This window comes from Vipera ursinii (assembly GCF_947247035.1).
Source record: "Vipera ursinii genome assembly, chromosome: 7".
In the NCBI taxonomy this organism is placed as follows: Eukaryota; Metazoa; Chordata; class Lepidosauria; order Squamata; family Viperidae; genus Vipera; species Vipera ursinii.
Window position 1 is genome coordinate 74,232,088 of NC_139521.1, and position 23,599 is coordinate 74,255,686.

A 23,599-nucleotide genomic window follows, 5' to 3' on the forward strand; every position below is an offset into this window, starting at 1 on the left:
TTTGATTGATTCATCTCGGTATCTTAGTTTGAGAGGTTGCAAAACTATCTTTTAAAAAAAACAGGTTTTCCCCTTCTTCGGTTCTTAAGGCTTGAGGGAGAAAGTACCTCTACAGGTTATTTATTTACGTAAATCCTGCCTTTATGATATAGTGTGTGTATGTGTGTGTGTGTGTGTGTGTCTGTGTCTGTCTGTCTGTCTGTCTGTCTGTCTGTCTGTCTCTCTCTCTCTCTCTCTCTCTCTCTCTCTCTCTCTCTCTCTCTCTCTCTCTCTGTGTATATGTGTGTATATATATATATAAAACTCAAAACTGAATATACGCAATGCTCCTTCCTTCTATCTATATCTGCCTGCCTGCCTGTCAATCTGCCTGCCATGTCTGTCTGTCTGTCTGTCTGTCTGTCTCTAGCTAGCTAGCTAGCTATCTTGACTTCCTGACAGTGAGGACAATTAACCAGTGGAACAGCTTGCCTACAGAAATCGTGGGCGCTCCATCACTGGAGATTTTTAAGAAGAGTCTTGTCTAGACAGTCACTTGTCTGAGATGGTATAGGACGGTTCTCCTGCTTGAGCAGCGGGCTAGACTAGAAGACCTCCAAGGTCCCATCCAGTTCCATTCCATTCTCTATTCTATTCTATTCTATTCTATTCTATTCTATTCTATTCTATTCTATTCTATTCTATTCTATTCTATTCTATTCTATTCTATTCCATTCCATTCCATTCCATTCCATTCCATTCCATTCCATTCCATTCCATTCCATTCCATTCCATTCCATTCTCATCTACTGGTATCTGCCTGCCTGTCTATACCCATACATATACATATTCATTCATTTACAAATATTAATCACTGCCCATTTTGAACGCATCGTGGAAGGACGAAACCTGAGCCTTCCACAGGGTTCATTTTGGGCTCAGATTGTGGTCGTAAGCCGAGGACTGCCTATATTTGGAAACCGGTGGCCATTTTCCCAGATGCTTCGAGGCCAGGGACGGAGCCCCATCCATCCCTGTCCACTCAGCTGGCTCCAGTTCTCCTGGAACAGATGTGCCCGTCAGTTATCCTCGCTTTGCTTTGTCAGGATTCTTACGAGTGGTATTAATTTCCACGGCCATTGCCCGGCCCCAGTTACACTCACGCGGCCAGTGGCATTTGGTGTGTGTCTGTGTTAGTGGGACAGTGTCTCTGCTCCCAGCTCGGTGCTGTCGTTTGGCGAGGTGGCTGCGCCGTAGCTTGGACCATCACAGATGTCCATCTCCATGCAAATGACCAACTTGCTGTAAGTCTTGTTTGGTACTTTAATCTCATTTTCTCCCCCGGAGGATAGAGCAAACTGGTGGGATGGTAAAAAAAAATTAAACTCAGTGCTTGGATGGGTGAGCGACGTCGCCCGCCACCACGTTCCTTAAAAAATGTGCGCAAAGGCAAAATTTTCCTTCGCTGTTTTGTGAACTCGCCTGCAAAGAAGAAGCAGTTTTGGAAAAGTAGAAAGGTCAGATTTAACCACCAGGCAAGCTAGTCGGTACTGGTAAATTCGGCGCGGTTTTCTTTTTCTTTTCAATATATTTTATTGGTTTTTTTTGAAAAAAACATAATCGCCTTACTATTTGGTAAAGAGCATGTCGTCTGGGCTTATATTTATAAAAACAATGAGAGTTAGTTTCTATAATTCTACAGTCCCCTGTAGTAACTTTGCTTTGATTTTTCTCCTCTGCCCAAAATATTCTCTTTTGGCCTGTATGAGGAAAAAGACTTACAATGCTTAAGTGCAATTAACTCTGAGAAAAATCTTAACCGGTTAAGAATGTTTTGAGCATCGTGAGGGAAACAAGTTTAAATAAGAATTTGGCAAACAGGATCCGCGACAAGGCAGTCAAGATGATCAGTGGGAAAAGAAGCTTTATATTGATGTGGTTATTGTTTGCAGAAATATTAGGGGGAAAAATGTCTATATTTAATTGCTATTTATCAAAATAATAAATATTGCATTAATTCCAAGTCGGCGTGGTTTTCTTTATTACCGAATGGACATAACCTGTGATCTTAACTGAGTTCCGATATTGTGTCCGTCGAAAGCAAGGAGCTAACGAAAGGGACGCACCGCGTTTTTTCTGCAGACAACAAATATGGCTGTGGCTTTAAACCAGGGGTCTTCAAACTTGGCCCTTTTATGACTTGTGGACTTCATCTCCCAGAATTCCTCAGCCAGGCACGCTGGCTGAGGAATTCTGGGAGTTGAAGTCTACAAGTCATAAAAGGGCCAAGTTTGAAGACCCCTGCTTTAAACAATGATTTTAATGTTCTTTCAATTTCACTTTCTTAAAATTTCATTTAAATTTTGAGAAAAAAGTCCTGTAATATTTGGTGCCCCTGTGGTTATTTGTAGTCTTACTCAACAAAGCAGTACCAATAGTCGTCACATGGTTGTTAAGTGAACCGAGCTTCCCCATTGACTTGGCTTGTCTGAAGGTCGCAAACATCACACTCACACACACACAGAAAGAGAGAGAGAGAGAGAGAGAGAGAGAAACAGACACACACACACACACACACACACACACACACACACACAGAGAGAGAGAGAGAGGACACTGCAACCATCCTAAATAAGAGCCATTTGCCAAACGTCTGAATTTTGACCACGGGGATGGGTGCAGCCGTCCTAAGTGTGAAAAACGGTTGCAAGTCCCTTGGTTTTCATTTCCGACGTAACTTCGAACGGTCACTAAACGAGCCATTGTAAGTCAAGGGCTGCCCGTGTTGGTTAAACGATTTTCACATGGTAAACACTTTGGAGATGGACAAATATAATCTGCAATTTCTTGAAAGGCTTGATGCGTTGAAGAGTTTGGGGGGCTTCTGGTGTTAACTTTGTGCAGTTCGGATTGTGGCACTCAGACTGAATTGGGTGTGTGGGTCTGGATGCTTGGTTGGTTCTGCAATTGCGGTGTCACCCTTTCCATTGATTCGTGACCTACTGGATTCGGGTTTGTGTGTGTGTGTGTGTTTGACGGCGTGCCATCTATTGTGTTGAAGCAGAGACAGGTAGACGTGTGACTGGTTTTGTGCATTCAGCTCGGCTATCGAATTGTGCAGAATGGACTAGAAACTTGCCCGGCTTGTCATTTTTTTCTTTCTGTGACGCCTTTTACCTCCCTACGGAGGAGCGATTTGTTATTGGATCGCTTGTCCTTTTGCAGGGCACGTAAAATTTTAACTCCTGCGCTTGCAAAACCTCGCTGCACAAAAAAAGAAATTCAAATTTAACCGCTCAGCTCTTCTTTCAAGCACCCTGACCCTTCTCTAGGGCGTTTAACTTATTTATAAAGTTTTTTTTTTTTAAAAAAAATATCGCTTTTCTCATTAAAAGAATAGCAAACTCCGGTGTATTCTACATAGATTTGTCCTCCTTTTCGTTCTTATTTGATTTTTTTTTTTTTAAAAAAAAATGCAGTATTTGTGCATTCTGTCTCTTCTCCGGAAAGATAACTTTTAATAAAATGTATGAAGCGAAGGAGTAATAATGCGATTAATCTGATTACAGTCTCTTGATAAAGCCCACCTTTTCTCCAGTTTTTAAAAATATATATTTTAATAGATAATCTGGACCAGGATGATGGAGTAAATGTCTGTAGAGATTCTCAGTCATCCAGGTCATGGTTGTCCCAAATGTGCTTTTCCAAAAGACGACTGGACTTTCTTTGTTTCTTTTCTTGAAGACATTTCGCTTTTCATCCTAGAAGCTTCTTCGGTTCTGAACGATGGAGAATGGAAGGATTCAGTCAGAACTGAAGAAGCTTCTTGAATGAAAAGCGAAATGTCTTCAAGAAAAAAAACAACAAAGAAAGTCCAGTTTGCTTTTGAAAACGCACCTTGGAGACATTATGGACGAAACCAAACAACTTGACAAAGTCTATGTCCCTTTGCTGTAGTTTATTATTTTTAAGGATTTAATTTGGAGCACACAATGGCCAGGTTTAGGTTGAAAGCTCGTGAATAGGAAGAGAGGAGAATGTTTTAATTATGGAGATACTTATTTGCAACACCATTTCTATCTCATCGTGGTTTCTTACGAGACAAATCAATTTGGACGCGGTTATAACCATCACAGATACATATATATGTATATGTGTACACGCACACACACACACACCTTTCGTAAGCCTCCATTGATACTAGTTGAGGGTGTTTCAGGTAATGAGATCAAAATTGGCCTTGTTGTATTGTGGCAGTTTTTTTAAAGTATAGAATGATAGGGTTGATGGGACCTTGGTGGTCTTCTAGTCCAACCCCCTGCTCATTCCGGACAAACAGTTGTCCAATCTCTTCTTAAAAACCTCCAGTGTTGGAGCACCCATAACAGAGTTGGAAGGGACCTTGGAGATCATCTAGTCCAACCCCCTCCTCAGGCAGAAAACCCTGGCCTATACCATTTCAGACAAATGGCTGTCCAGTCTCATTCCCCCAGATAACTATATTCTGTAAGGCTTCCCCTCCCTCTCTCTTTTTTCCCTCTCTCTCTCTCTCTCTCTCTCTCTCTCTCTCTCTCTCTCTCTCTCTCTCTCTCTCTCTCTCTCTCCTTTCAAAATATAGAATTTTCTTGGGGGAAAACCCTGGGGGTTTTGTTGTTGTTGTTGCTGGTTTTTTTTTAAACCATCCAACTTGTTTGTCTTGTTTGATTTTATTTCTGGCTGTCACAATCTTAGCTCTGCCGCCCAGGATGTGTTCACCGGCATGGGGTGTGTTGATTTTCTTTTCTTTTTTTAAAAAAAACTAACAATAATAATAATACACACAAAGCAAGGCGTGACGATTTTCAGCACGGAGGCGTCCGCTGAATAGACAAAAGCGCATGAGAAGTCATATTCTAACATCGGAGCTTCCCCATGCCGGGTTATTTTTAGCCACCTCATTGCATCAGTCGAAGAACAATGTAGAACATGCCAGGCGCGGCGATGTGGGGCTGATTTCTCCTCCTGTACACTGCCCCATTTTCCAGAGAGGAGAGACCGGGTGACGGTCGTTGCCAACACTGCAGGAACAGGGATGCTGCTGATCGCTCAGCTAATTTAGACTAATGGTTAAGGTACCAGGCTAGAAACCAGGAGACGGTGAGTTCTAGTTCCCCACTTAGGCATGAAAGCTGGCTGGGTGACTTTGGGCCAATCACCAGGAGACGGTGAGTTCTAGTTCCCCACTTAGGCATGAAAACTGACTGGGTGTCTTCGAGCCAATCACCAGGAGATGGTGAGTTCTAGTTCCCCACTTAGGCATGAAAGCTGACTGGGTGACTTTGAGCCAATCACCAGGAGATGGTGAGTTCTAGTTCCCCACTTAGGCATGAAAGCTGACTGGGTGACTTTGGCCCAATCACCAGGAGACGGTGAGTTCTAGTTCCCCACTTAGGCATGAAAGCTGACTGGGTGACTTTGAGCCAATCACCAGGAGACGGTGAGTTCTGGTTCCACCTTAGTCATGAAAACTGGCTGAGTGACTTGGGGCCAATCACCAGGAGACAGTGACTTCTAGTCTCGCCTTAGCCATGAAAACTGGCTGGGTGACTTTGGGCCAATCATTAGGAGGCTCTGAGTTCTAGTTCCACCTTAGGTATGAAAACTGGCTGGTGACTTTGTGTCAGTCACCAGGAGGCTGTGAGTTCTAGTCCTGCCTTAGGCATGAGAGCCAGCCGGGTGACTTGGGGCCAATCACCAGGAAACTGTGAGTTCTAGGCCCGCTCTAGACGTTGAAGACCAGCTGGGCGAACTTGAGCCCCTCACTCTTTCTCAACCCAACCCACCTCACAGGGCTGTTGCAGAGAAAACAGGAGAAGGAAAGTGTATTGCATCTGGTCACCGCCTTGAGTTATTGCAAGAATACTAATAGTATATAAATAAATAAATCCCCCTTGAGCCGTACAATGGTCGACATTAGTTGACAAGTGGGAACGGCCAAGGTAGATCAAGTATGGGTAGCCCTCAACCTACAACCAGTTGCTTAGGGACCAAAGTTACGTCAGGGAAAGAACTTGCAACCAGATTTGAAGTTCCGATGGTGTCCCTCACCCCCCTGCTGTGGTCACATGATCACACTTTGGTTGCTTGGCAACTAGGTCTCGTTTACAACTATTTGTACTGTCCCAAATGTGTGTGATTGCGTTTTCCGACACTTGCTAAACACTGGGCCTGTACTTCTGCTTTTCGGTGAAAAGACACTCATCGCAAACCATTGGTTTGCTTAACGACCACGGCGTTCACTTAATGACCGCAGTGTTTACTTAACTACACCCCCACCCCCCACCCCCCAAAAAACCCTCGTAAGTTCAAATTGAATTTACAACCATTACAGTGGACCCACCTGGGAGTAGTTACAACCCCCGATTCAAATGCTGATGGCCGCCTCTCCCTGCCATGGTCACGTGACTCTGCTTCGGGGCCGCGAGAACTTTTGTCACAACCGAAACCATCGTTTCGCTTAGTGACTACGCTTTGCTTAACAACCACCACAAGGAAGGCTGTAAAAGCGTGGAACCGAACCACCCGCTTTACGGCCATCCCATGTTACGACCAGGAAGGGCAAGCTCCATTACAGTCATAACTCGAGGACTCTTTGTAAAGCCATGGATTGTTGATAAATTCAGGAGAATTGGCCAGTGGCTGTCTTTATTTAGTTATTTATTTATAAATTTAAAGTGGGAGATGAGATGAGATGAGATGAGATAGGTAGATAGATAGATAGATAGATAGATAGATAGATAGATAGATAGATAGATAGATAGATAGATAGATTTGGGAGAATTGGCCAGTTGTCTTCATTTATTTATAAATTTAAATAAAAATTAGAGAGGTAGGTAGATAAGATAGATAGATAGACAGACAGACAGACAGACAAACAAATAGATGATGGATGGTTTTTTTTCCTCTCTCTCTCTCTCACACACACCCTTCCTTCCTTCCTTCCTTCCTTCCTTTCTTCCTTCCTTCCTTCCTTTCCTTCCTTCTTCATTTTAAAAAAATAAATAAAATTCGGGAGAACTGGCCAGTTGGTGCCCTTTGGTGCCAGGCTTCCGTCGTCGCTGCTAAGAATTCAGAGAGCCGATGTCCAGCCCATTTGCAAGAAATGCCCCCCCCCAATTGAGAAGGCCGGGATGTCATAAAGTAGACACTCTTGGGTTACAACCTGACTCGGTTTCCCTAATGCGTCCTGACCTTTTGAGAGTAATCTCTCTGGCCCTGCCCCTTCGTTGGCTCCAATGGGCGATATCGTTCCATTGAGGAGTATTTCGAGGTTCCGGTTACATGAAATACAGCCTCCTCCCCACCCCCCAAAAATGACTCCGGGCGTCAGTCCTACTAGGAGCCAAATGCGTCTTCTCTTACAAGGCTTGCAGGCTTTTGACTGGGTCAAGTTTCCCAAAGTTGACAAACTTGAGTCAAATATTACTCAATCGGTTTTATTTTAACAAGCCGGGTTTGAGTTTCCTCGCCTTAGCTGGAGGGAAGAGGGACTGACTTTATTTATTTATTTATTTATTTATTTAATTAAATTTTTATACCGCCCTATTCCCGAAGGACTCAGGGCGGTTTACAGGGCAGCATAAAATATAATATAAAAACAGTATAAATTAAAATAGATTAAATTACATAAGCCCAACAATTAAAACACTATTAAAAGCTAAAAGCTAAAAGCTAAATTTGCAGGCGAAAGGGAAAAAAATAAATAAGTCTGTTTCATGATCAGCTTAATCCTGATTTGTGGATCAGCAGCCAGCAGGTTGAAGAGATCAGTTTGCTGTCCGCCCCTGAAGCCACCAATCAAGAGCCCTGGAAAATACACAGAAATGCACCTTGGCAGGTCTGCTCCAATGAGGTGTAAATTCATCTGGTTGTTTCTTCCTAATTCCTTCTCCCAAGCAGCGCTGCTATGAATTATTCCTCTACTGGTTGCATTAAACATGAAGTATCCTATGCAGGGTATTTCCAGCTGCAGCAATAATAATAATAATAATAATAATAATAATAATAATAATAATAATAATAATAATAATAATAATAATAATAATAATAATAAAAATAATAACAAGAAGAAGAAGAAGAAGAAGAAGAAGAAGAAGAAAGTAGTAGTAGTAGTAGTAGTAGTAGTAGTAGTAGTTGGAAGGGACCTTGGAGGTCATCTAGTCCAACCCCCTGCTCAGGCAGGAAACCCTATACCATTTCAGACAAATGGCTGTCCAGTCTCTTCTTAAAAACTTCCAGTGTTGGAGCATTCACCGCTTCTGGAGGCAGGTAGTTCCATTGATTAATTGTTCTCATTGTCAGGAAGTTTAGTCACAATCATAATAGTAAAGTTGGAAGGGACCTTGGAGGTCATCTAGTCCAACCCCCTGCTCAGGCAGGAAACCCTATGCCATTTCAGACAAATGGCTGTCCAGTCTCTTCTTGAAAACTACCAGTGTTGGAGCATTCACCGCTTCTGGAGGCAGGTTGTTCCACTGGTTAATTGTTCTAACTGTCAGGAAGTTTCTCCTTAGTTCCAGGTTGCTTCTCTCCTTGACTAGTTTCCATCCATTGTTACCTATGATTTATTGCAAGGTTTGTTTTTGTTTTTAATAGCCACGGGCTGTTTTTATTTTCCAGAACACCTTACATTAAAAAGCTAAAAAAATATGCTCTTTAAAACCAATATAACAATCCAGCTAAGGAAAATGTTGAATAACTGCGTGTATAAAAATTTAAACCACAGCATTAAACCAACTTGCTGATCAACTAAGCAGGGGGCCAAACAGAGTTAGAGACGTGGCCAATAAATTTCATAAATAAAAATAAAACGCAAGTAGTCCTCGACTTACGACCATAATTGAGCCCCGGTTTTCTGTCGTTAAGTGAGACATTTGCTAAGTGAGCTTCGACCCGTTTAAATGTCCTTTCTTGCCACGGTTGTTAAGTGAATCACTATTAGAAACATGGTTGTTAAGCGAATCTGGCTTCCCCATTGACTTTGCTCGTCGGAAAGTCGCAAAAACCAATCACACGACCCCGGGACGCTGCAACCGTCGTAAGTACATGCCAGAATTTTGATCGTGTGACCGTGGGGATGCTGCAGCGGTCGTTAAGTGTAAAAAAACGGTCATAAGTCACTTTTTTCCAGGGCTGTTGTAACTTCAGACTGTCACTAAACAAATGGCTGTAAGTCAAGGACCACCTGCACACCACCAATCTTTGTGGAGCAGTCTTCCCAAGAAATTCTCTCTGGATTTCCACCACAGGCTTTAGAATGAAGATAAATGATTTTGCAGTGGCTATTCTTAAAAAAAGTTTGTGAAATATAAATTACGCTTCCTTATTACCCTATAGCGCTTTCTCAGGAAATAAATCCGTGTTTTGCAATCCTGGGTGTTGTTGCGTAATCGGACACAATACCCTCCCCTTCTCCTTCACCCACCAAAGTTGTCTGTGTTGTGTTTCTTCCCCCTTGTATTTTAATTTCAACTTCTCCTGGGAATTATCAGCTTATAGATAAACGTAAGAAGAGCCTTGGGTTCTGCTTGAAGCCTAGGAGATGAGATTTAACCATTTTCTGTCCTCTGCCTTGCCGTTTCTCACGACTGCAAAGAAACTCTGGCTTTTTAGCCTGACAGGGGGATGGACGAAAAAAAAAACGCCAACCATGAAACATCTCAGCCCCTTCACCTTTTGAGATATTGATCAGACACGGCTCCGACAGCTTCAAGCTTGTCTCGGCTTGTAGGGATGCTCTCTGGATGCTGATAATCCTGCATTTCATAGGCCCGCCGTCTCTCTGCAGAATTTCGGTGGAGAAGTCAATGCACACTCCGTGAAATAGAAGGTGGAATTTCGGGTAGAAGAGCATGCTTGTGGCTCAGGGTTGAACTGAAGACAGAAGAATAATGAGCGTTGGAAGGGACCTTGGAGGTCATCTAGTCCAGCCCCCTGCTCAAGCAGGAGAACCCATACCATCTCAGACAGGTGATTGTCTAGTCTTTTCTTAAAAATCTCCAGTGATGGAGCGCCCAAGATTTCTGGTGGCAGGCTGTTCCACTGGTTGATTGTCCTCGCTGTTAGGAAGTTTCTCCCTAATTCCAGGTTGCTTCTCTCTTTGGAGAATAAGGTGAGCTCTTCTTGTTTCTGACAGCTCCTCAAGGCCTGGAAGACAGCTTGTCGTGTCTCAGCGCTAGTTATCGAGGTTGAGAAAGTCTGCTGTAGAATATCTTTCAACATGACATGGATGCCTTCTTGATAAGCGGACTTCAACCCCTAGAATTCCCTACCAGGATTCGGGGCTGTTGCTAAGAATTCTGGGAGTGGAGCTCCACATCTCTGGATGATACTCAGGGGCTAAAGAGATAAATCAGATAAGACAGTCACTTGTCTGAGATGGTATAGGTTCTCTTGCTTGAGCAGGGGGCTGGACTAGAAGACCTCCAGGGTCCCTTCCAGCTATGCTCTATTTCTGTTCTACTCCATTCCATTCCATTTTTTCTATTCTATTCCGATTCGATTCGATTCCATTCCATTCCACTCCACTTGCTCAGGCAGGAAACCCTATACCATTTCAGGCAAATGGTTGTCCAATCTCTTCCTTAAAACTTCCAGTTTAAAAGCATTCACCGCTTCTAGTGGCAGGTTGTTCCACTGGTTAATTGTTCTAACTGTCAGGAAATTCCTCCTTAGTTCTAGGTTGCTTCTCTCCTTGACGAGTTTCCATCCGTTGCTTCTTGTCCTGCCTTCAGTGGGTTTGGAGAACAGCTTGACTCCCTCTTCTTTGGGGCAGCCCCTGAGATATTGGAACTCTGCTATCCTGTCACCCCTCTTAGCCTCTGTGCTCAGTGGCTTCCTCAGGTGCGAGGTGGAAGTCTGCTTACACGCTGATACTGACAGCGTTGCCTAGTTCGGTTATGCAACGTCTGCAAGAAAACCACTGACCTCGGGAGAGCATCCAGGACCCCATTGGTGGAGTTTCTGCAGAACTATCGGCAGCAGAAATAGCCGGAAGTGTGGTTTCTTGAGAATTGAGACTGAGGAACTTGTGAAATGCGTCCTTTTCATTTAGTGTGTGTGTGTGTGGGGGGGTCATCTGCGAGTCAGGCATGTTGGAAAAACTGATTTTTCGACCGAATTTTTTCCCTCCGCGCGACTTTGCTGTTATCTGCAAATTTCAGAGTTGGGGTCGACGTTGGTCAAAGAAAGTCTTGAAGCATCTCCTCCCAAGGCGTTACATTTGGCATTAACCATTGGCCTACAGATGCCCCTTGACTTGCCACCGCAGTGGAGCTTTTGCCCCATTTTACGACCTTTCTCGCCTCCGTCGCTAAGGGAATCACCCCCCAGTTGTGAACGTAGTAAACCCGGTTGTTAAGTGAATCTGGCTTCCCCATTGACTTCGTTGTCGGAAGGTCGCAAACGGGGATGATCACGTGACCCCGGGACGCTGCGACCGTCATATATACGAGTCAGTTGTCCAGCACCCAAATTTTGATCACGTGACTATACAGGGATGCTGCAGCGACACTCTTTCAAGTGTTTAAAACATTTATAAGTCACTTTTTTCAGGGCCTTGTCACTTTGAACAGTCACTAAATGAATGGTTATAACTTGAGGGCTACAGTCCCTTATCCCTCATGTGTGTCGGTGACGCCAGGTAAAAATGGCATTAAATGTCTTCTTTCAGCCAACCTGGTACCTTTTGGATGGATTGCACTACAAGTCCCATTTTCCTCAACCCCTGGTATTACGATAGAGGTTGTAGTAGTCTGTGCCATTTGGAAGCCCCTAGATTGAGAAAGTGTGTGTGTGTGTGTGTGTGTGTGTGTGTATATATATATACATACATATATACATACATACATACATACATACATACATACATATATATATATATATATATATATATATATATATATATATATATATATATATATATATATATATATGTTTTCTGAGGTTTTCGCGGGTGCCTGTATGTGGATCCTTGGTTTTTCGGGTTTTTCTCCGCGTAGAACTAAAGGTGTGGGCGCAACGTTTCGACGGAGTCCCATCCGTCATCATCAGGCTTTAGCTTCCTTCTTCTGGGAGAAGCATGTGGAACTAACAGCCACATGCATGTGGAACTAACAGCCACATGCTTCTCCCAGAAGAAGGAAGCTAAAGCCTGATGATGACGGATGGGACTCCGTCGAAACGTTGCGCCCACACCTTTAGATCTACGCGGGGAAAAACCAAGGATCCATATATATATATATATATATATATATATATATATATATATATATATATATATATATATATATGAGTGAGCGCCTGATACTCGTCCCAGCTTCTGCCAACCAAGCAGTTCGAAAGCAGATAAAAATGCAAGTAGAAAAATAGGGACCACTCTGGTGGGAAGGTAACAGCGTTCCGTGCGCTTTTGCCGTCTAGTCATGCCGGCCACATGACCACGGAGACGTCCTTGGACAAGCACTGGCTCTTCGGCTTTGTAATATCTGATTACTTTGATTGCAAGCCCGTTGGAATCAATAGACTTGTTCCTTTCATATGGAGAGACAGGATTAATTTATTTGGGGGTGGGGTGGGGAAAGGAAGGCAATGTACCAAGGAAATCACAGTTGTTGTGTAGCCTGCTAACCGGAAGAAGGCGAATTTGGAATTCACCCAATGGGGGATGGGATAGGCTAGGGCTGCCTGGGCAGTTCACAGTATAAGCATCAATTGTAATTTATGATAAATGACGTGAGCGGTTTAGTGGCTTGCCAGGCAGTGGCGAAGTGAAAGTAAAACACAGCTGGAGAAATTTCCCTCACCTGTCAGCAAAAGAAAGAAATGGAAAGTGGAACAAAGGCAAGGGAGGGGGAGAGAGGGGGAGGGAGGGGGAGGGGAAGAAGAAGGCTGGGTTTCAGGGAGGGAGGGAGGGTGGGAGATCCATCCATCATCCAGAGATAGAAGGAAGGAGATAGTTGAGGGAGGAAAGGAAAGGAAAAAAGGAAGGATGGAGAAGGAAGGAAGGAAAGAAGGAAAGCATACATTTCTTTCTTCAAACGGAATCGCGTTTTTAATTCTGGAGAACAGCTTCAAAAACACAGCTGCACATACAATCGTTTATCCCATTCTTTCCGTTTGATCTTTTGCTTATTAGTCTTAAAACCAGCCTATTGCAGCCAAATCCTCTTACTTTTCCCCATTAAAGTCCCAATTCCCTTTGAAGAACCTTTCCCATCCAACGCCAAGACATCTGCAAAAGCCGCGCCCCCCCAATTGATAGGTTTCTTGTTTAATCTTTTGCACTCCCACAATTTTCTCCCCTCGTCTGGCTTTCAGTATCTCAAGAACCAAAATAAACAAGACTTTGACTTGCTCTTCTCCCCTCTGCTGAAATCATGAGTAGCCACGTTAGTACTATTAGGGCTAATTGTTAGTGCAACCACACCGGGAGTTCAAGCGGAGGACGGTCCCTGAAACAGGAGCCAGCCGTGGGCTGCAAGCTGCCAAAAAAGCCAACGCAGTCCTAGGCTGCGTTAACGGAGGGATAAAATCCAGATCAGGCGGAGGGTTACTACCACTTTAGAAGGCTGGTAAGGCCACTCTTGGAATACTGCATTCAGTTTTGGTCACTATGTTGTAAAATGATGTTGAGACTCTTAAAAAGAGTACAGAGAAGAAAAACAAAGATGATTAGGGGACTGGAGGAAGGAAGGAAGGAAGGAAGGAAAAGAGAGTGAGAGAGGAGGAGAAGGAAGGGGGGGAGAGAGGGTGGAAGGGAAGCGGACAGGGAAGGAAGGAAGGAGAAAAAAAGGAAGGAAGGAATACAATTTATTATTTATTTTATTTATTTTAATTCCATTTATATCCCGCCCTTCTCCGAAGACTCAGGGCGGCTTACAAGCTTAGCAGTAGCCTTCATTCTATGTATATGCCTGCTTATTAGGGCTTTCACACACACACCCCAAGCGGCATTATTACAAAGTCAGCTTAATTGCCCCCAACAATCTGGGTCCTCATTTTCCCTACCTGGGAAGGATGGAAGGCTGAGTCAACCTTGAGCCTGGTGGGACTCGAACCTGCACGGATAGTTGGATGGAGAAGGAAGGAAGGAAAGCATATGATAAATGGATGAGGGAGCTAGGTATGTCTAATTTAATGTAAAGAAGGACTAGGAGTGACATGTTAGCCGGGTTCCCATTTTTGAAAGACAGCCACAAAGAAAGGGGGGTGGTTTCAACCTATTTTCCCAAAGCACCTTTTCCTCTGTGTGATTGACACCTTTCACTTGCATTTTGGTGGGGTAGAGCTTCCCAATTGCTCCAGTAGCCGTTGGAAAAAACCTTTTGGACCCTCTCCTCTTTGTGTCAGCCCCTCAAATATTGGAAGACTGCTATCATGTCTCCTCTAGTCCCTCTTTTCTAGTGAAAACAAGGAGTAGGGGAGACATGATAGCAGTCTTCCAGTATCTCAGGGGCTGCCCCAAAGAAGAGGGAGTCAAGCTATTCTCCAAAGCGCCCGAAGGCAGGACAAGAAGAAGCAACGGATGGAAACTAACCGAGGAGAGAAACAACCTAGAACTAAGGAGAAACTTCCTAACAGTGAGAACAATTAACCAGTGGAACTACCCGCCTCCAGAAGCGGTGAATGCTCCAACACTGGAAGTTTTTAAGAAGAGACTGGACAGCCATTTGTCTGACATGGTATAGGAGTTCCTGCTTGAGCAGGCGGTTGGACTAGAAGACCTCCAATGTCCCTTCCAACTCTTGTTATTCTATATTCTATAAAGGTTCAGAAGGACTAGGGGCGACGTAGCAGTGTTCTAATATTTGAGGAGCTTCCACAAAGAAGAGGGGCGGGGGCTCAACCTATTCCCCAAAGCCCCTGAAGGCAGGACAAGAAGCAACGGATGGAAACTGATCAAGGAGAGAAGCAATCTAGAAATAAAAGAATTTCCTGACAGAATAATTCATCAACGGAGCGGCTTGCCTCCAGAAATTGTGGGCGCTCCATCACTGGAGGGTTTCAAGAAGAGACTGGACAGCCATTTGCCTGGAAGGGCATAGGGCCTCCTGCTTGAGCAGGGGGTTGGACTAGATGACCTCCAAGGTCCCTTCCAACCCTAGTGTTCTGTGTTCCGTGTTTGCTGGCGATAGAACGGAGTTTGGAGTTTGCCGATGAGCATGTGATTGAGAATCTTAGCCGATCCGGGATTGACCGTTACTAATTCCATATCAATTTCCTTTTTTAAAAAAAATTAAAATTAAAATTAAAACATATCGATAAGTTCTGGTGCTGGCAGCTTTGCCTGCTGCTTTAACCGGCCCGAGTTATAAATCGAAGGTTTACTCCGCCCCTGGGGATCCAAGTCAAATGTCTTTCACTGCTGTTTTGCCTCTGCCCTTCCTGGCCAGTGACAGTTGCCAAGTCAAAAAATAGCAGAGGTTGAAATTGCAACCAGCCGAGGCTGCAGAGCTGAACTTTCCCCTTCTTTAAATAACACCCACCAGCATTCCTGGGCCTTTCGGTCACCCATTTTGGAAAGAAGAGACTCTACACCCTTTTTCCCGCCTCCTGCTTTGCAGCTTCCCTCTTCTCTTCTCTCCGTTCTGTTGACATCCCTGTAGGGAGTTTACCTCACACCCCTTTTTTTCTTTCCTTATTTATAGGGTGTTTTCTGCACGTATTCCTCCTTCCCCTCTCTCCATTCTCTTCTCTTCTCTTCTCTTCCTGTTATCCCTGTAGGGAGTTTACCTCACATCCCTTTTTTCTTGCCTCATTTATAGGGTGTTTTCTGCACGTATTCCTCCTTCCCCTCTCTCCTTTCTTCCTGTCCTCTCTTCCTTTCTTCCGCTTCCTCTTCTCTTCCCCTTTTCTCTCTCTCTTCTCTTCTCTTCTCTTCTCTTCCTGTTATCATGCCTGTACGGAGTTTACCTCACATCCCTTTTTTTCTTGCCTCATTTATAGGATGTTTTCTTCATATATTCCTCCTTTCCCTCTCTCCTTTCTTCCTCTCCTCTCTCCCTCTCTTCCTCTTCCCTTCCCCCTTTTTCTCTCTTTTCTCTTCTCTTCTCCTCTCTTCTCTTCGTGTTATCATGCCTCTACGGAGTTTACCTCACATCCCTTTTTCTTGCCTCATTTATAGGATGTTTTCTACACTTATTCCTCCTTTCCCTCTCTCCCTTCTTCCTTTCTCTCTTCTCTTCCTTTCTCTTCTCTTCCCACTTTCTCTTCTTTCTTTTTCTTTCTGTTCTTTCTTTCTTTCTTTCTTTCTTTCTTTCTTTCTTTCTTTCTTTCTTCTCTTCTGTTGTCATCTCTGTAGGGAGTTTACCTCACACCCCTTTTTCTTGCTTTCTTCCTCTCTCTCCTCTCTTCCTCTCTTCTCTTCTCTTCTCTTCTCTTCTCTTCTCTTCTCTTCTTTTCTCTTCTCGTTGTCATCCTTGTAGGGAGTTTACCTCACATCCCTTATTCTTGTCTCGTTTCTTCCTTTCTCTCCTCTCTTCCTTCCTTCTCTTCTCTTCTCTTTCTGTTGTTATTCCTGTAGGGAGTTCACACCTCCTTTCTTCCTCTCTATTTGGCCTTTATTTCATGACTCTTAATTTAATTTAATTTGAGGAATGTGCTGGTGCCTACCTGTATGTCCTCTCTATACAACCCAGGATAGGAGAATTTCAGATCTGAAAAAAATAAACATTATTCACAATAAATAACCCAAAGGACATTTTCTTCTTGCAAACCCCTTATATAGTTGGCCCTGTTTTCCTAACACCCTCTTTCTGGCTTCATCCAAAGGAGCCCTAAGCAATGGGAGACATTTGCTAGAAACCCCTTGGAACTTTTTCCAAAGAAACAGCTTCTGGTGAAAATCTGTTGGAAATTTCCATTCATTTCTGCTGTGGGATTTTCTCTCTGGGTTACAGTTCCTCTTTTGCTGAGTGTCAGATTTCTCTAGATTTTGGCTCACAAAAGTGGTTTCCTAATACAGTGTTTCTCAAGCTTGGCAACTTTGCAATGGATGGACTTCAACTCCCAGAATTCTCTGGCCGGCATGCTGGCTGGGGAATTCTGGGACTTAAAAGCCACACATGTTGACTGGGGAATTCTGGGACTTAAAAGCCACACATGTTGGCTGGGGAATGCTGGGAGTTGAAAGTCACACAAGTTAGCTGAGAAATTCTGGGAGTTGAAGTCCAGATGTGCTGGCTGAGGGATTCTGGGACTTGAAGTCTATTGCCCTAATTCAGGGGTAGGCAACTTTGGCTCTTTTATGACTCATGGACTTCAACTCCCAGAATTCCTGAGCCAGCATGGCTTAGCTTGGAAACCTCTCCCTTTCCCCTCAGCGTGGCTGGCTCAGGAATTCTGGGAGTTGAAGTCCACAAGTCATAAAGCGGCCTAGGCCTAGGCCAGGGGTAGGCAACCTTGGCTCTTTGATGACTCGTGGACTTCAACTCCCAGAATTCCTGAGCCAGCCATGCTGAGGGGAAAGGGAGAGGTTTCCAAGCTGAGCCATGCTGGCTCAGGAATTCTGGGAGTTGAAGTCCACAAGTCATAAAAGAGCCAAGGTGGCCTATCCCTGCCTCATCCTGCTTGCCCTCTTCCTTAATAGAAATTTTGACAATGAACATTTTTTGCTAAAGGGGGAAATAGACGAAAACTGGTGAATATAAAGGCCAAATGCAAGCCAAAAATAGGATGAAACCTCCCAGAAGAGGCCCTTTGATTGCGCTGGATGCCAAATATGGATTTTTAATGGCCCTGGAGCTGCTTCACAGACCAGTTCTTCCCGTTCCATCCTTAGACACGGGAAAAAAGCTTTCAGGGCCGAAGGATTCCGAATTCAACTTTCAAATTTCCAGTATAAAGCTACATAAAGGAAGATTGTCCGTTGTGTCAGACGCTTAATTGATGTAAGCCTTGTTCGGCATTCTTGAGCCTAAATAGAAACCAGCCCCTTCGCAAAAATCTCTGGCCTTGGCAACGAAGAAGCAGAGGCAATCATGCAAGGTTCTTGGGTAGAAAACCAGCAGGAATTTTCAGGATTGTAGGAAATTGGAAAAATATTTTGGGAAAAAAGCAATGAAATTGTTTCTGCATTGCTCCCCAGAGGACTGTCTGGAGAGATGCATGTTCTCATTAGAATTTTCCTTTCCTTTCCTTTCCTTTCCTTTCCTTTCCTTTCCTTTCCTTTCCTTTCCTTTCCTTTCCTTTCCTTTCCTTTCCTTTCCTTTCCTTTCCTTCCCTTTCCTTCCCTTCCCTTTCTTTTCCTTTCCTTTCCTTTCCTTTCCTTTCCCTTCCCTTCCCATTCTTTCCTTTCCTTCCCTTTCCTTTCCTTTCCATTCCTTTCCTTCCCTTTCCTTTCCTTTCCTTTCCTTTCCTTTCCTTTCCTTTCCTTTCCTTTCCTTTCCTTTCCATTCCATTCCTTTCCATTCCATTCCTTTCCTTCCCTTTCCTTCTTTCCTTTCCTTTCCTTCCCATTCTTTCCTTTCCTTTCCTTTCCTTTCCTTTCCTTTCCTTTCCTTTCCTTTCCTTTCCTTTCCTTTCCTTCCTTTCCTTTCCTTTCCTTTCCTTTCCTTTCCTTCCCATTCTTTCCTTTCCTTTCCTTTCCTTTCCTTTCCTTTCCTTTCCTTCCTTTCCTTTCCTTTCCTTTCCTTTCCTTTCCTTCCCATTCTTTCCTTTCCTTTCCTTTCCTTTCCTTTCCTTTCCTTTCCTTTCCTTCCCTTCCCTTCCCTTCCCTTCCCTTCCCTTCCCTTTCCTTCTCCCTTTCCTTTTCATTTTCCTTTCCTCTCGCTTTTCTTTCCCTTTCCTCTTTCCTTCCTCCTTTCCTTTCCTCCCTCTTTTCTATCATTCTTCCTTTCCTTCTCTTCCCCTTTTCACTTTCCTTTCCTCCCTCTTTTCTTCCTTCCCTTTTCTTCCTTTCCTCCCCTCTTTCTTTTCCTTTCCTCTCCTTAATTAGGAATGGTTACAAGCCAACAGCAAAGAAGAGCATGTGCAGAGTGGGACACGCCTGACCAAATCTTCCACCAACCTACATTTTCTGAGCAGACTCTTTATTCATAACTTTTCTAACTTTGTCATCGTTAGCAACAGCCGTGTGACAAGTACAGTGATGCGTGACGCAGGCACACAGGCATCTCCTTGGTGTTAGCCCACCTTCTTGTTAAAAGTCCTTGGCTGGTCTCCAAAGTCCTAGCCCCCCCCCTCTACCCCCCAACACACACACACACACACTTCTTTCTTCCCACAATAGGGTCCACGTGGCTCGGGCCATCCATTTGCAGAACCCACGGCTTTCTTTTTGCTCTGGATTCAATCCAAAACATTAGCAACAGAGATATATTTGGCTCCTCGCTAATCTGGATTTTTTTAAAATATATATATATACATATATATTAATAAACTCCCCAAACAGCAGAGAGTCCCTAGTTGCAAACTCTGGGAATGGCCTAGAAAACCCGGAAGAATAATCTTAGAAACGCAGAGGGTTCGCTAATCTGGATTGAAATATATATATATATATATATATATATATATATATATATATATATATATATATATATATATATATATATATATATTAATAAACTCCCCAAACAGCAGAGATTCCCTAGTTGCAAACTCTGGGAATGGCCTAGAAAACCCGGAAGAATAATCTTAGAAACGCAGAGGGCGCGCTAATCTGGATTGAAAAAATATATATACATATATATTAATAAACTCCCCAAACAGCAGAGATACCCAGTTGCAAACTCTGGGAATGGCTTAGAAAACCCGGAAGAATAATCTTAGAAATGCAGAGGGTGCGCTAATCTGGATTGGGGAAAAAATATATACATATATATTAATAAACTCCCCAAACAGCAGAGATTCCCTAGTTGCAAACTCTGGGAATGGCCTAGAAAAGCCGGAAGAATAATCTTAGAAACGCAGAGGGTTCGCTAATCTGGATTGGGGAAAAAATATATACATATATATTAATAAACTCCCCAAACAGCAGAGATTCCCTAGTTGCAAACTCTGGGAATGGCTTAGAAAAACCCGGAAGAATAATCTTAGAAATGCAGAGGGTGCGCTAATCTGGATTGGGGAAAAAATATATACATATATATTAATAAACTCCCCAAACAGCAGAGATTCCCTAGTTGCAAACTCTGGGAATGGCCTAGAAAAGCCGGAAGAATAATCTTAGAAACGCAGGGAACAAAACACCGTGGCTTCTTATCAGTCGAAAATGAAACACTCCGAAGTTTTATTGACACGTTGAGTTTTCTCACGGCTGTCCGGAGCTGTTTTCAGCTGATCGTTCTCAGCTATCTGAGAATCAAGAGATTGGAAGGGAGCTCAGAGGCCACCTAGTCCAACCCCTGGCTCAGTGCAGGGCCTGCAAAAGCCACGGATGGAAACTAACCAAGGAAAGAGAGAAGCAACCTTGGACCTAAGGGAGGAATTTCCTGACAGCTAGAACAATTAACCAGTGGAACGACCTGCCTCCAGAAGCTGTGAAGTTTTTTTAAGAAGAGACTGTGGACAACCATTTGTCTGAAATGGCATAGGGTTTCCTCCCTGAGCAAGGGGGGGGGTTGGACTAGATGACCTCCAAGGTCCCTTCCAACTCTTGTTATTCTATTCTGTCCCTCCAGGAAAATACCCACATGTTATCTGGCAGAGCTTTCTTGTACGTTAATTATTAACCAAGTTGTATTTATCATGCTTAATTCATTCCTCCTCCTCCTCCTCCTCCTCCTCCTCCTCCTCCTCACCTTAAGCCTCTTGGCTTTCGAACCTGACACTTGGTCCCAAATGTAAAACTAGTTCAGCTTGGAACTTGGGTTGGCTCCAGATTCCGACGTAATATCTCTCCTTCCAGGTGCTACTGTGTTTGAAGCCGTGTGCAAAACTGCTAATGAGCAACGAAGAGTATTTCCCCCCCCCCAGTTCCTGCTATTAAAAATTTTAAAACTTGCACGAGTTCGAAACATAAGTATATACATTTTTGCATACGCATTCCTGTTCCTAGTCAAGCTTCTTTTGTGTCGTCTTGAAAGGAGAGGGGGGGGAAAACATTAAATCTGATTTATAGTCCTTTAAGTTGGACTAGATGACCTCCAAGGTCCCTTCCAACTACTACTACTACTTCTTCTTCTTCTTCTTCTTCTTCTTCTTCTTCTTCTTCTTCTTCTTCTTCTTCTTCTTCTTCTTCTTCTTCTTCTTCTTCTTCTTCTTCTTCTTCTTATTATTATTATTATTATTATTATTATTATTATTATTATTATTATTATTATTAAAGTTTAGGAACTAGGGAGGAAAAAAGCCGTTTATTTCTACCGGAGGTTTGGGCAACCTATGTCCAGGGTAGTCCTTGAATTATGGCCGCCACTGAGCCCCAAATTTCCACGGCTAAGCAAGGCAGTATTTTAAATGAGTTTTGCCCCATTTGACGACCTTCCTTGCAACAGCCGTTAAGTAAATCGCTGCAGCTGTGAAGCGAGTCACACGTTCGTGAAGTGAATCCGGCTCTCCCCCCCCCCCCATTGACTTTGCTTGTCGGAAGGTCACAAAAAGGGGATCACGTGACCCCGGCACACTGCGAGACCGTCTATAAGTATGAGTCCGTTGCCCAGTGTCTGAATTTTGACCACGGAGGATGCTGCAACGGTCGTTAAGTGGGGAACACGATCTTAAATCGCTTTTTTCAGTGCCGTGGTAACTTTGCACAGCCGCTAAACAAACCGTTATAAGTCGAGGACTACCCGCGTATCCTTGTTCGTTTTCATCTCCGGCATGAGACGAACCACGTCAGTGAGAGAGCAGCGTGTGAAGTTCTTCTACAAAAAAAAAAGAGAGGTGTTTTCATGGGCTTAAAAAAGGCAAAAGTGAAACTGCACGTAATGTTAGCCACACAGGTGTTTGTGAGGGCCCTGTTAGGCATATGGTGTTAGCCTACAATGTTGGGTTGAAAATATATTAACCATAATGTTATGACTTTAAGAAGTTAATGGGCCAATGGGTGTGTAAGTGTTCTCATGGCCATAAGAGGAAGCTAGGAACGTAGCTTCTCTCTCTCTCTGAATTCACTGATCTCTACTATTACGGTTTTTGCTCTGCTGTTGGTTTACTACTGTTGTAAACCTGAACTGTGTATTGACCTCTGGCCCGGTAAGAAGACTTTGTATTTTGGATTACTCCTTGGACTGTTGCTATTGTGTATGACCTGGACTGTTTATTTTTGACTGTGCATTTTTGTTTTTACACCACCTCAAAAGTAAACTACTTTTTGTTTTTATAACTCAGTGTATTCTTGTGTGACTTTTACTACTCTCAGTACCCTTCCTTGTCTGTGCAACTCTTTGGTAGCACAAGGAGACCTCTGCACAACAAATGGCTTTGCACCTGACTAAAGCAATAGCGGACTGTGAATGTGTGGTGCCTATGTGTGTATATTTGTATAGGTGCCCGTACATCCACAACCGTCCACTTCGCTTTATGTTGTTGGTTTGTTCCCTTTAAATTACTTTTCTGTGTCGCTGCTCCCTGTTGCTGATAAGGTGGGAAATATTACAGAGAGAGCTGTACTCAACTCTCTCCTGGCAAGGGATGGAATGGAACCTAGTTATAATTTAAAAAATGCAACTAAATCAGAAGCAGCATTAGAACAGACCCTGCGACAAATAAAACAGAATAGAACAGGAAGATAAATTCTCAGGGCCCAGTTAAAAAGATGCACCTGGGTGCATTTTGTGAAGGAGAGAGGAGACCCCGTGCGGTTTCTTTTTCTTTTCTTTTTTCTTTTATTAGTTTTATAATATAAAATACAAGAGAAAATAAGAGGAAAGATAGAAGAGAAAAGTGTAGGAAAGAGTGGGGGGGGGAGAAAGAAAAGGCATTGACTTTCTTCGACTCCCTTTGGTGCATTAGAATAAGATAGTAACATCAAACCTCGAAGAAAGAAAGGGAGGGAGGGAGAGGAAAGAGAAAGAGAGAGAGGAAGGAAGGAAGGAAGGAAAGAAAGAAAGAAAAGGAAGAAAGGGGAGAGAGAAGCGAAGGGAGAGGAAAGAAAGGAAGAAAAAAAGAAAGAAAGGAGAGAAGGAAAGAAGGGAGAGGAAAGAGAAAGAGGAAAGAGAAAGGGGAGAGAGAAGGGAAGGAAGGGAGAGGAAAGAAAGAAAAAGAAGGGAAGGGAGGGAGAGGAAAGAAAGAAAAGAGAAAGAGGAAAGAAAAAAGGAAAGGGAAGGAAGGGAGAGGAAAGAAAGAAAGAAAGAAAAAGAAAGAAAGAAAGAAAGAAAGAAAGAAAGAAAGAAAGAAAGAGACACGTTTTAGGAAGGAAAGTACCAGACAAACACGGCTGTTTCTGCAAGGCCACACAAATTCAACACTCCCTACAACAAATTGTTTTAATCCTTGCGCCAGCCGTATCTTAAGATTGTGTTTCCACCACGAGTCAGCCGGCCCCAGTGCTTTTCTAGACAGGAAGTCTGTGTAAACACTAAGGGTGGTGTGGTTGTGGGTGTGGGCGTGTGAGTGTGTTAACTTCCACATTTCCTGGAATTTGCCACTAGGCCAGGCCGTCAGCCTTTTGCTCCCTTGCTTTCCCGCAGCCTCTTCCGTT

At 43.5% G+C, this 23,599-nt stretch overlaps 1 protein-coding gene across 2 annotated transcripts in view; it reads left to right on the forward strand.

Moving 5' to 3' along the window:
* RNF24 (ring finger protein 24) overlaps positions 1–23,599 on the forward strand; it is a 64,805-nt gene that overhangs the window by 15,091 nt on the left and 26,115 nt on the right. Inside the window, exon 1 of one of the 2 annotated variants that reach the window (XM_083367211.1) lies at positions 1,176–1,283. The exons of the other annotated variant lie outside the window; for it this stretch is intronic. Within the exon in view, the coding sequence (XP_083223337.1) occupies positions 1,252–1,283 (32 nt within the window). The 5' untranslated portion in view covers positions 1,176–1,251. Of the gene's footprint in view, positions 1–1,175; positions 1,284–23,599 lie in introns of those variants that run through there. 2 annotated transcript variants of the gene reach the window in all.